At 42.3% G+C, this 14,053-nt stretch overlaps 1 protein-coding gene across 1 annotated transcript in view; it reads left to right on the plus strand.

The window, feature by feature from the left end:
• The window catches only part of LOC125307608 (A disintegrin and metalloproteinase with thrombospondin motifs 7), a 64,999-nt gene that overhangs the window by 37,025 nt on the left and 13,921 nt on the right, over positions 1 to 14,053 (plus strand). The window contains exons 18-24 of the mRNA XM_048263661.1: positions 1,311 to 1,437; positions 1,886 to 2,099; positions 5,518 to 7,392; positions 7,883 to 8,035; positions 8,355 to 8,528; positions 8,985 to 9,131; positions 10,175 to 10,334. Of these exons, the coding sequence (XP_048119618.1) occupies positions 1,311 to 1,437; positions 1,886 to 2,099; positions 5,518 to 7,392; positions 7,883 to 8,035; positions 8,355 to 8,528; positions 8,985 to 9,131; positions 10,175 to 10,334 (2,850 nt within the window). The remainder of the gene's footprint in view (positions 1 to 1,310; positions 1,438 to 1,885; positions 2,100 to 5,517; positions 7,393 to 7,882; positions 8,036 to 8,354; positions 8,529 to 8,984; positions 9,132 to 10,174; positions 10,335 to 14,053) is intronic.

Here is a 14,053-nt window from a genome sequence, read left to right on the forward strand (position 1 = left end):
GCACACAGGTGTGCCGAGGATGCCGCAGGCTCTGTCTGGCTCCCTCATAGAGACGGAGACAGGCTGCGGTTTTTCAGTTCTACTTCATGTTCAGTCTATGTATGTTGCACTTCAAAAATTGATTTACATATTGTCTGCTCTTGGTATGAGAGGCCTATGTGTGATTATTAGATCAATAGAGTATTAGATCAGTAGATTAGTCTTAGGATAAGGGTTTGGTGTGCATTGGGGTAAGTACATTTTTAGCAATGTTCATTATAAGCAAACTACCTGAGGGCATTTGATATAAAACATGGCTGGCGTGTAGCACCGACCAATGTAATAACTTCCCACGTAACCTAATAAACCACCACAACGCAAAAAAAAATGTTGGCTTAATGGTCATGAGATTGGTTTAGATGGTGACAATTGTTTACATTAACTTTTTTAACTTTCCCACCAGCGTAATAACTTCCTGCAAATGTAATAATTATTGGGTTATTACGTTGTTGGGAAAGTATTATGTTGGTGGGAAGTTATTACGTTGGTTGGTTTAAAACATGCAAATTTTTATCACATTGGTGATTTATTACGTTGGTGGGAAGTTATTACATTAACTTTTTTAACTTTCCCACCAGTGTAATAACTTCCTGCAAATGTAATAATTATTGGGTTATTACGTTGGTGGGAAAGTATTATGTTGGTGGGAAGTTATTACATTGGTTGGTTTAAAACATGAAGATTTTTATCACATTGGTGGTTTATTACATTGGTGGGAAGTTATTACATTAACTTTTTTAACTTTCCCACCAGCGTAATAACTTCCTGCAAATGTAATAATTGGTAGGAAGTTATTACTGTACGTTGGTTGGTTTAAAACATGCAGATTTTTATAACATTGGTGGTTTATTACGTTGGTGGGAAGTTATTATGTGGGTGGGTGTTGCACTGGCGGCTGCATTTAAGAGTCAGACTGGGACACTTTTAAAATGAGGATGAGTCAAAATCGATCCGACTAAATTCATGGATGGGTAAACACAAGCTGGGGTAGTTCATGAGTGATAGCAATGGAAAGAAATAGAGAGAAAGTTGAAGAGACAGACACAGACATGATGTCATCTCTCTCTCTCTCTCTTTCTCTCTCTCTCTCTCTGTGTATGTGTGTGTGCTTATGCATGCATGCCATGCACGCGCATGTGTTTGTGTGTGTGTGTGTGTGAGAGAGAGAGATAGAGAAAGGGAGACAGAGTGGAAACAATAGACAGTGACTGTGTGCATGGCTGCCTGTGTAAAATGGTCTGTCCTTCAGCTTTTAGTGTTTATTTTCTCAGGTGTCCAGCGTCAAATTGTTCACTGTGTGGAAAGGACTACTGGGATGGTAGAGGACCATTACTGCGACCCGTCTTCTCGGCCCGATGATAAACGCGCCAGCTGCAATGAGGAGATATGCCCTGCCATGTGAGTTTAACAAGAGAATGTTGGGAATGACATTTATTCAGCTGGACAAATAGCATGCATTTTACTTCCAATACGCCCACCAATACACGCTCAGGTAGTCTATGTAAGCACACAAAAGCCTTCTCGCTGTGACTTTCTTTTTTAATGTTTCTTTCTTTCTTCTGTTCTTTCTGTCTTCTTTCTTTCTTTTTTTTTGTCTTTCTTTTTGTCTTTCTTTTTGTCTATCTGTCCTTCTCTCATTCTTACTTTGTTTCAACGCTTCTCTTTTTTAAGTTTTATTTTCTTTCTTTGTTATCAATTTTATCTCTCAGTCTTTCTTTCTGTTATTGGTTTTTTATTCCACCTATAAAGCATCACACAGGCCATCACCTCTTCTTCTGCAGTGCTCAGATGGCCTGAGTCAATTCTCTTATTATTATCATTGATGATTGTGTCTCTCCACCTGCAGCTGGTGGGTGGGAGAGTGGCATCGGTGCTCGGCGAGCTGTGGAGAGTCGGGGTTGGCCAAGAGAACCGTGCTCTGCATCCAGAGCGTGGGCCTGGAGGAGCAGAGAGCCCTGCAGCCCTCCGCCTGTCAGCGCCTGGAGAGGCCCCAGGCCGTCGCGCCCTGCAACACGCACGTCCCCTGCCCTGCCACCTGGACCGCAGGCAACTGGTCAGAGGTCAGCAGCATGGAATGCCTCGGCAGCTCCTGGGGCAAACTCAGGATTTCTATTACTCTTGACAGCTGAGCAACTGGATGTAGAGAAACACCTGATAGCACATCATAGAAATAATAATAATATATTATTATACTGTCTATCTTATTGATAGACAGTAAAGGCCCATTCACACCAAGAATGATAACGATAACAATAACTATAACCATAACGATAAAAGCGTTCACACTGAACAACGATAAACAAAGTCTCTCCTTGTGTTAATGAATGTGACGGCTAAAATTCGATGGGTTCTGATTGGCTATTAGCGTTTTATCGTTGTGAAAATCGCTCTGAAAGTGATCCCCAACGATATTGCTCTTCATGTGGTTATCGTTATAGTTTATGTGTGAACATCGTCATTCATATTAACGAGAACAATATTTATTTATAGTTATAGTTATCGTTATCGTTATCGTTCTTGGTGTTAATGGGCCTTAATGCTCATCTGTTTGTCATACCTCTATCTATTTTGATCTATCAAATATTGATAGGCTACTGGTTACAGTTTTATATACGCATAAAAACAAACACTTTGCGAGTCACTGCAGGTAGATGGATTTTGATTACTTCACTACCATCAGCAGCTGGAGGTAATACACTCTAGAAAAACCATAACAAGTCATTTCAGTTGGGCCTCAGAAAATGGGTCTGTGAAGACGAGACTGTGTTGAGAGGCACAGAAATCAAAAAGGTTGTTTACAATGAGCTGTTACTGAGTCCCACCATTCACCCACACGTGGAGTTCTCACTGCCTGCCTAGATAGTCATTACAATTCAACTTTTTTTTCTTTCGCAATAATGAATAATGCAGAAGGTGACGGGGAGTTTGCAGTTATCGCCTTGGGCACACAGGCAGATCTAATTAGTCTGTAGGCTGCAAATGAAGAAAAACTGAAGCAGAAGTATGTATGGGAAACAGTACTGCTTTTCAACTTTCAATAGAGTCAGAGTCCTTTGGTACAGGTCATGCTGTTGATTGTCAGAGTGTTTGATACAGGTCATGCTGCTAATTGAGTGTTGTATGATTTGGGGAATGTGTCAACATGGAGTGTAGACAACAGCCTCCTTCCCACTGTGAAGCCCATATTTCACATTGTATGTAAGGGATAATGTATAGAACGCCGGTCATTATCGGAAAATAAGTCCCAGACAGGGCGAGCAGGACCCCGGCGCACCAAGTGCGAAGTGATATGAAAGACTTACAGTAAATCAGAAGCACAAAACCCGTTGCAGCGGTAATTTTATGTTTCATGAAAATAATTTACTGTGTAACGTTGGGAAATCCCATTCAAGTCAATGGAGCGATCTACTACTGTAGCATTGTGAAGAGTGGTAAAATAAGGGAATATAATGGATAATCTGCATGTAAGATGAAGTTCGGGAACAAATCTCAATCTCTTTTGAGGTTCTTTACTAATCATTCATCACTATCGCTTTTTTACTATCATACTATCAACTGAGCTCAGATATAAGAGAATTGTTCCAGTGTGGTTCACTGTGAATGTACAGTATTGTTAAGTATAAAGTATAAGTATATTTTGATTCTGTGAGGGAAATTTGGTCTCTGCATTTATCCCAATCCCAATAAGTGAAACACACACAGCACACAGTGTACACACAGTGAGGGGAAGCACACACTAATCCCGGCGCAGTGAGCTGCCTGCATCAACAGCGGCGCTCGGGGAGCAGTGAGGGGTTAGGTGCCTTGCTCAAGGGCACTTCAGCCATGCCTACTGGTTGAAGAATACAGTGGAAAAGACAGAGTATACTTTAGATAAAGACACACATGGATTGCACCTTTACTTTAATCAGTACATAACTGAGAGGGGATAGACAATGCAATTATATTTCAGTCGTCTGGCATGTATACTACACCTGAGCTGCACATGTCCTTCATTGCAACTTCCTCTCATTGGTGTTGGTGTAAATGTTATAACAGGAGTGGGACGTGACCCTGAGGTTAGTGTTTTATTAATCAAAACTTTATTAATCAACTGATTGAGTAAGGAGGTATATCAAGCTGTTGACCTGCCCTGGGAATGGCAATTCAGCACACAATGCATATTGATATTCAATCAATCTTGAATATAAATGGTTTAATTGTACCCTAGCATTATGCAGTATTGTCCAGTATGCAGTATGTCACATGTATCACACAAAGACAATCCCTCTTGGTCAGTGTGTCATGATTTATTACTTAGAAACATATCAACTCTGTGAGGCTGGAAATGTGTTGAACCTAATAATGTTATTATGTAATAACTCCCAATAATAGTAGGCTAATGATATTTCTTTCAATAATAATATGTTTTGCAGAACCCAAAAATGAAATAATTCCTATAATGCAAAACTTTTTTCCACTTAATTACATTAAAATGTAATGATAAATCCAAGCATGCAAAAAATTTCACTGCAATAGAATAATGCAATATAGGAGATTATTTTCTGATAGACTGTGATCTATGAGTGATTCACTGGATATCAGTCTGACAGTGGGTGGAGAGGTGTGAAATGGAGTTATGTTTAGGCATCTGGTAAAATGGCTTCAGAAACAAACAACTCGGCCCCAGCTGTGGCGCAACTGGCTGGGGCACATTCACCGTATGCCGGCGACCCGGGTTCAATTCCCGCCCCGTGGTCCTTTCCGGATCCCACCCCTACTCTCTCTCCCATTCGCTTCCACTGTCACTATCATAAAAAAAAGCATTAAAAAAAATGCCAAAAAAAGAAACAAACAACTCTTTCCAAAGAATTTAGGAAATTACATTATTTTGAGTTAATGACATTATCTGGTACCTTAATTGAGTTATACACATAGTCTCTGTAGACATTTCTTTAACACATTTAAATTGTTATTAAAAAATCTTTGTTGTTAATTTTCCTTGTAGACTTCAATGATGAGAGTGGGCCTCCTGATGTTTCTAATGTTAATGAGACTGTCAGTAAATTACTGGAGATCACTTTAGAATAAATTGTTTTTTCTTTTATCTTGAATGTTTTCCATCATGGAGGTGTTAGGAGTTTGTATCACCGTAATTCCATTCCAAGTCAATGAGAAGATATTTGTTCAGTTATAAATTACAAACCGCAAAGGAACATTGGGTGAACAAAAGCAAACACAATCACTATTTTGAATAAATAAATTACAATTAATGACATACAATGATTTACGAGCAGTAAAGTAATGTGGACAACAAGTTATGAGGACAAACATGCCTGTTGTTTTTTATATAACTAATATATTAATTTGTTTGTGTTTAGTGCTGATCCACCTGTGTGGGATAAACAATACCAAATACAATCACTATTTCAGAAAAAAGCTCAAAAAGTAATGTTGACATTTTTAAAATAACTAATGTATTAATTTGTTTGTGTTCAGTGCTCAACCACCTGTGCCGGAGGCCTTCAGACTCGGGAGGTAGCCTGCAGCTGGGACACTGGGGTTGACTGCGAGTCTGCAGAGAGGCCTGACTCCGTCACGTCATGCTTCATCCAGGACTGCCCCTCCAATGCTGATGCGTTTGGCGGAGACTGGTCAGGAAGCGGCTCCTCAAGCAAAGAGGTTTTCAATGAAATAAACGCCATACCAGATGACAATCATTTGCCCGCATTCGACACAGGATCAACGAAGGCACAGCCAAGAGGACATGGGAACCCAAACAACCACATAGAGGAAGACTTCCTATACTCCAACTACATAGACAAAACCTCTGACAAGTCCATTAAAAGCAACTTACCCGTTGATGATTTTTATTATGACTACAACTTCATCAACTTTCATGAAGATCTGTCCTCTGACGTTGACACGGACAGTGAAGGAAAGAAAGTTCTGGATAACTCAGGAACACAGGAGCCTACTCCAGGTGCCACCACAGCTGGTACTGTTCAGAACAAAGTCATCACAAATGCTTCTCAAACTACCTCAACCATATTGATCTCAAACTCTGAGGACTTCTTCAGCACTACAACTATATCTCCTGATGTCAACGATGAAGACGGCAAGATCATGTCTGAAGGATCTGAAAATGAAGAAAGAATTCTGACTGAAAATCCAGATGTTTCAGATGACGACTTGTTCTTGATGTCAGAAGATCATTTTTTGCCCATCTCAGTAGTAACGCCTCTTCCAAAATCAATAACAACGTTTTCTCACCCGTGGAGAGAATCTATGAAAGAAATAGGCACCACTGAAAACCCTGAAGACTTACCAATTACCACTAGAATACCTGCATTTCAGTATATAGACTTAATGAAGGAAACTCAAAGCCCAGTCCAGGTAAACAACGTGGATCCCCCAATTGGAAACAACAGCACTGGCAGCTCTTATGAAGATGGTTATCCAGACATTGCAGGGGACTATCACGATGAGACAGGTTTAGCGGATACTGAAGTCATACCACCCACCACTGATAGCTATGATGAGGGTGTTAGCCCAGAGTATGGAATCTATGAGGAGAGAGAGAAGGGATACGAGGATGAGGATGTTCCTGGAGGGGACAGCTGGACACAGTCTCAGGAAACCACAGCTGCCCCTCAGCGTCCGTCTGAAGGTCTTGTCTTGAAGGTCGAGAGTCTTGTGCCTACTACTACCTCACCTGTGTGGAGTGAGACCACACAGGTGCCACTAACCACTCCATTTGCACTGGACCTTGACGTCAACACTCAACTCCACTTAGAGGAAAAATCTACGTTCACTACAGCTGATGGACTCAAGAGTTCTTACTCATGGACCACTCGACCAGATGACCTGGACGCCACTCATGATGTTTCTCAGGAACCTCTCCTCACATCTCTGGAGCCCTCACCCATGACACAACATTACCAAGACACAACCTCAGGGCCTGGGACTACATCCCTACCTCCTACAGATCCAAATCCTCCTTCACAAACTCCTCAAACTACCACAGCTTCTTGGGATTATGATAACGACTATGAGCCATGGCTTACCACTACAGTTACAGAAGGTGTCACCAGCAGTCCAGTCCTAGATGCGTCACCTTTCAGTGAGACAGACATTCCCAGCTCATTAAAGAGTTTGGGTGAAGTTGATTACAATGAGATTCTGGTTCCACCTTCAATGAGGTTCAGGGGCACTGACTCTCCAACTGAGTCCCCCACATCTTCACCTCAAAGAATTCATGTTCAGGCCACGACAGCACCTCAGAGACCTGCTGCATCACCACCAATGCCCTCCGAGGCATCCCAAACCCAACCAACCAGTGCAGCTCAGTGGCGCATAGGGAACTGGAGCTCGGTGAGTAGCACAGCGACACACATTCTTCTCATAATTGATGCATGCGTAGGGGGGGTGGGGTGGATGCAAAAAAAGTCCAACACAGTCATTAATCTCATCCCACTGTTCAGTATGCGCTTCAGATTTCAGTATAATTACTAGCGCCGATGATGAATGCCCTCTCTGTGAATCAGAAGATCTTCACATGAAAACATGTAGTCTATTTATCATATGCACAGAGGTCATTAATCACCCATGCTGCATGTATCACTTTCGGTGCATGTTGTGTGTTGCATCCTCCATAATGCAGAATAACGAGGCACTCTTGGGTGCTCTTATCTCCAATGAAACTGAATGCACATGCGTAGTAGAAATAGAGAAACCATTGTGTCATATTTTGTATGCATGCCCAATCTCTCCCTCATGCATGTTGAGCTCCCTTGCCACGCACTGAGATTTGAACTCAGTGACATGCTGTCGACTGGACTGTTTCTGCTTGTTTTTGCTTCAGTGCTCTACTAGCTGTGGTCTAGGCGCTGTCTGGAGGATAGTGATCTGCAGCTCTGGTGTGGACTCGGACTGCGACCAGCGGAGCAAGCCAGCTCCTGCCCACCGCTGCTACCTTCGACCCTGCTCCGCCTGGAGGGTGAGCGAGTGGAGCAAGGTGAGACCTGCACTGACCTCTGACCTGCCCTCTGACCTGACTCCAAACGGCACTCCAAGAACAAAAAAAGAGTCACACCTAAAATCAGTCATTCATTCTCCATGAGCGTCAACTACAGCCTCAAAGTATTCATGAGTTGTGGTCACGTGATTTGGTAACTCAAATGTTGTAATGTTTGACCCAGCAGCACTTCGAGCCTCCACTCTAAGCCTCCGCCTAATTAATTGGTAAAGCTAATGTTTGAGCCATCATTCAGGGAAATTGTCTGTTTATTAGATCAGGTGAAGACAGACGCTCTTTGTGTTGTTGTTGAGTGCAGTGCTCCAGGAACTGTGGAGGAGGGGAGAGGCTCAGGGACGTCCAGTGCTACGACATGCGAGACCAGAGAGCCCTGAGACCCTTCCACTGCCAGGCTGTCTCCACCAGACCCCCAAGCCACGTCGTCTGCAACGTCCAGCCGTGTCTGGAGTGGTACACGTCCTCTTGGGGCCAGGTAACAAGGGTTAGGGCTCCTTCAACACCCCAAATCCCTCACCAGTTGTTCAGTGATTGTTTTTTAAAGAATTCCATCAGAATAGCATCCAGTCAGATGCGCAAACACCTCGTTGTGCTTTGAAGTCTCGCCATATTTTGTACCATCTGTTCATTGGCAGATAATTTCACTCTGAGCTTCAGAAAACTTTTTTGAAGGACTTTTTCCCCCTTCCTAAATCTGGGTACTCCACCGAATTTAAGTTTCAGAAAACAGCCTCTCTCACTCCCTCTAACTAGACTTTGCAAGTGCATGATCTATAGGCAGCTTAGTTGACTGTGAAGGACACCAGGCTACACTTGCATTTGCTGTGTTTTTGAAGTCGTATTACCCTGCCAGGATAAAGCAGTACATTCTGTCTTATTTACCCCCACGGCACTTGAGCCCTGACTGACTCTCCCATTTCACCCTTCACAGTGCTCGGAGCAGTGTGGGGGAGGGGATCAGCAGCGCCTGGTCACCTGCCCGGAGCCAGGGAGGTGTGATGAGTCCCTCATGCCGAATTCCATCCAGGCGTGCAACAGCCAGTCCTGTGCACAGTGGGTCACTGGCTCCTGGGGGCAGGTAAGGAATCTGTCAACCCCCTCTGAGGCTTTCTATTGCAATGCATTCTGGCAAGGGCATGATGTGCATTAAAGCTAGACATCCACTACATAGTAGAAACCACTCTGCCTGGGTAGTTTCTTTTAAAGAAGAATAGCCTCACCTTGAAGAACAATGCACAGCTGAAATGATGCACTCACTCTTTGAATAACAGCTATAAAGGGTAGCTAGGGTTAAGGGTAAATGATGCACTCACTCTGTGAATAACAGCTATAAAGGGTAGCTAGGGTTAAGGGTAAATTATGCACTCACTCTGTGAATAACAGCTATAAAGGGTAGCTAGGGTTAAGGGTAAATGGGGATATGCAGCTGCAATTGCAAACAAGGTGTGAAATCGTGTAAGAAAAAAAAAAAAAAAAAAAAGTGTCTCCGCAAGCCCAAATCATGCTGTGCCCATCCTGCTATTAAATGACTCATCCACAGCCATCCACTGCCTCCGCTCTGAGAAGGCGAGAAAGTCTTTGATGTGCAGCACCAATCTAATCCCTCGTCACATCAATATAACATGGTGGCCCCTCCAGTGCCTTTCTGTATTTGACTCAGAGTGTGGATGCAAGGCCGCCTGTGCTGTTCTCCCTCAGCAGACTTGGAAGTAGTGGGTCATGGGATAAAACTGGCATCATTTGGCTTTTCCCAAAATATTTGTTTTCATACATAATTTTTTTAATCTTCTTGGTCCAAATAATGTGATTCAGCCTTGGTGCTCGAACCAAGCTTATCTGTTTATTTTGCACTTTTCCCCCTGGGTACTGGCAAAACATGTATATCATAATGTCAAAGCAGCTTACCAGTGGCTCAATAAGAAGTAAACACTCTTCCACTCAACCATTGCAATAGGATTACAATTACAGTAGCATCTAACAACAATCAAGGAAGCTTCTATCAGTGAACTCTCAGCACTGTTAGCAGATTCCACCCTTGTTACTGCACTCGTTCCAAAGACATGCTGATTGTGTCCTTGTTACTGCACTCTTTCCAAAGACATGCTAATTGTGTGTTGGCAGTGTTCTGCGTCTTGCGGAGGGGGAGTCCAGCGACGGCTGGTCAAATGTGTCAATACCAAGTCTGAGCAGGAGCAAGAGGCTGAGGCACAGTGTGACCATGAACCCACCCCGGAAAACACTCAGAAATGCAACCCACAGGAGTGTGACACTGCCTCCACTGGTGAGTACAGTACCATGCCGCCATTTCACAGTGCTGTGTGTTGGCAATGGCATGTCTCATGCTTATACTGTTCATTTTAGTCATGTGATTTGTTTTTGTTTTTTATCATCCTGTTTATGTTGTTGTGTGTGGTGTCATAAGCTACTGGGACCTTGAATTTCCCCTTGGGGATCAATAACGTATCTATCTATCTACAGTATGTCTGCCAAAACCAATGAGCACAAGAGATTCATGTTTAGAGTCTATACTTTTGGTATACTTTAGGCGCAGTGCAGTATACTGTATATGTACTGAACATACTGTATAGAGCATAACGTTTATTTATCATTGCCCTCTGATAATGTCTGTATATCTACTACCTAGCATACACAACAGAATCCCCTTGTGAGATTTAATATCACAGATCATTTTTGCTGTGTTATGAAATTCCTTTGCACATGTGAACATTAGCCATGTGATGCTGTTGACCTCCTGCGGTAAGATTTTAATCCTGACTGTTTATTGAAAAAGAATCAAAACAGCCTCTCTCATATCTCTAAAAAAAATTATATCTACTGCACATGTTTCTGAGAAGAGCATGTGGAGGCTGAGTTCGGAATAAAGGGACAGATCCCACAATTTGCTGTGCAGTCTGGCAGAAGCGAGAGAGAGAGAGAGTTTGTGAACACAACACAGGGCTGTGATATTCCCTAATGTGCTGATCCATTGATCTCGGACTGGCAGTTTGTCCACCAGGGGAATGAGAGAAATGTTTACCGGCTTATTGATTGTGGATCTGAAGTCGGCGAAATCCTTTGGCCCCTATTAGAGTCGACTTAAATAACAGCTAGCGCCTGTGGCCGAAGAAGTGTAAACTAACAACTCACTGACCTTTAGTACCCTTTCCCTTAAACCGTTGCACATAGATCACCAAAGGTGTCATGTGCGCAAGTGGTTGACAATTCAGTGTCTCATGAGGAGGACAGAAGTGGCTCTGTTGAGACTTTTTGCTGGTTGAATTGGCACACATTCAGAGATGCATGTGGCCATATTCAGTAACCATGATCAATTGCTTCGAGGAAACAAATATTTGTTTGTCTTCTGTGTTAAAAGAAGAAAAGAGATGGCAAACATGTTTATAGTTGAGATTGCGGACATGCTTAGAGTTTCTATTTTCTTCAAAGCAAATCAAAGCAAAAAGCAAATTGTTTTCGCCCAGACATCTGAGGCGAGCACACAATTGCATCATAACAAAAACACGTTTGAAATCTGTTCTACTCACACTATGTTACAGAGGCGAGTGGAACCAAAGCATTGTGCAGCTGTCCTAACAACCACACCAATTTACGCTAACAGGCCCTACGACTCTTTTGTTTGCTGAGGATGTTTGTGTTTTAGTTTATTTTTGTCATCTCCTCATCTTGTAGTATTGTTTACCTGTCCTATGTCTTTTCATTTCATTTCAGCAGTACAGGTATGTGGGCTGTGTTTACCCACTCCAAACATGTTCCTCAAATGAATCTAGCACTGCAGTATTTCACATGGTGCCACACAACATAGATGTATATATTAAACAGTATTTGTACCAAACCGTTTAGGTACAGGATGTTCAATACAGATGCATACCAAATGTACCAAATGCAGTCTCTAACAGTAAAACATTTGACACCTTTTAAAAATACTATTCCGATTGTGCAACAATTATTTTTAGGTTAGCAGTACCTACAGGATTACTGTACCCAAAATTAACCGAACCGTGACTTCAAAACTGAGGTACACACCAAACCGTGATTTACCCCTACAGTAGTAGGAAGACTTAAGCAAGTGTTATCAAAGACAGTACAGTTTAGATGCATATCATCATTTCAAACAGATATGTGCAAAACATGGCTGAAAGTATTTGCTACATTTTATTTGGATAATCCATTGCTGACAAACAGGGTGCCGACTTAATATTAGATTTCTAGCTCTCAGTCACCTAACAATCTACACAGAGAAACTGCAGTCTTAGATCCGTCCCCTGACCCCAATCCTAACGTCCAAGTCTATTTGTGTTTCAGGATGCCTGTTTCTTATCTGATTCAATACATCATTTTTTATTTTAAAGCATACTGTAAGCTTACTTATAAGTTCAGATACTCCATTATCTACCCCAATTTAACCCTAAAAGCAATTAAAACATCTCCCTTTCATCCATTGAACTCAGTCGCCTTCATGTTGACATTTTTTATTCTGGTCACATCCACTAAGAAACCGTCAAGGATCTTGTCTCACAGGGTATAATTATGTCGGCTGCAGCTTTGATTCCGAGGGGCAGTGCCATTTGAAAATTCTAGGAAAAATACACCAGCTTTCTGTTAATTAAAATCTTCCTCAGGAGAAGACTGCATATGACGAATGTGCTTAGATATGGGATATCTCATATCCTGATATTTTCTAGACATTTTGAACATGACATGTCTGAATATTTTTTCCTAAAAGTCCTACACATTACCAGCCCCCTAGTACTAATTCCTGGAATCACATCCAGTGAGGGGATCCTTCTCCCTTTTTAATCCGTCTGTGTGGCAAGAAATTTAAAGCACTTAAATGTCAAGGCAATGCGTAATTTGTCTATTATATTCAAGACGCGACCCCATCAACAGCAATTATGTCACACTGGAAAGATGAGGAAATGGGTGAACTGCAGTTCATTAGAACCAACGCCAAAATCAGGAGGCAAATGCATGGGCATAGAGCCAAAACACTGCAGCTCTCCTTTGCCAGTAAAGTTTTCATGAGCTGCTGTTTTGTATTCTCCCAGTGAGTACTGCACACAGTGTCGAGCGGCTACACACTACAGTTTGCATCCCTTCCATGGCACGGTGGAAGGTGTGATGCCTCCTCATCCTGTTGTGATTCTGAGATCAGCCAATTGCGCCATTCGCTTGGTCCAGGCAGAGGACAAAGGGGGTTTTACAGCAGATATTCTATCATACCGAAGAAAGATGGCAGTCTCCTATCGTAGACCTGACCTATTTTCATTTACATTGACACTTTTATCCAAGGCAACTTACATATGTGAATTATATTACAAAGGCTATTGGCCCCAGAGCAATTTGAAGTGAAATTGAATTGTGAAGTGCCTTGCTCAAGGACACAACGGTGGAATCTGGGAATTTAACCTACAGTACAACTTTCCAAGCTACTAGGTGCTAGCCACCTTAACTCCTTAGCCACTACGCTACCACTGCTATTTGCTAATTTGAATGGCAAATGCCATTTAAATGCCAATGATCACTGTGTCAAATCCTGAACAGTGTTCGACAGAGAGACTCGTTAGTCTCAGTCAAACACAAAAACACCCCAATGTACAGTATGCACTTTGCATTCAAGAATAAAGTTTGGGAATTCTGCATTTTCCCAATCTGCATTTTCCGGATTCATTGATGCAGCACTGACCCCCCTCAAGGAGGTAGGCAAGCCTTTAACAAGCTGCAAGTATTTATACTGGGTGCACCAAACATCCAGGCTACTCTTCAGTTAATTGTCGTTTTTGTAGACTACATCCTGCGTACTTAATAATTATAGTCTGCCCAAAGCATTAGGCAAAGTGAACGATATGTGTCAACAAAGTGTTATTCCTTACTCAATAAGGACTGCACCACAATCCCCAAACTTCTGCTCCACCATTCCCCATTAGCGAACCAATGAAATAAACTTGCGCCTACAGTACGGCCAAGACCATTAGCCTAAAAATC

Source organism: Alosa alosa, chromosome 14 (assembly GCF_017589495.1).
Source record: "Alosa alosa isolate M-15738 ecotype Scorff River chromosome 14, AALO_Geno_1.1, whole genome shotgun sequence".
Classification (NCBI taxonomy): Eukaryota; Metazoa; Chordata; class Actinopteri; order Clupeiformes; family Clupeidae; genus Alosa; species Alosa alosa.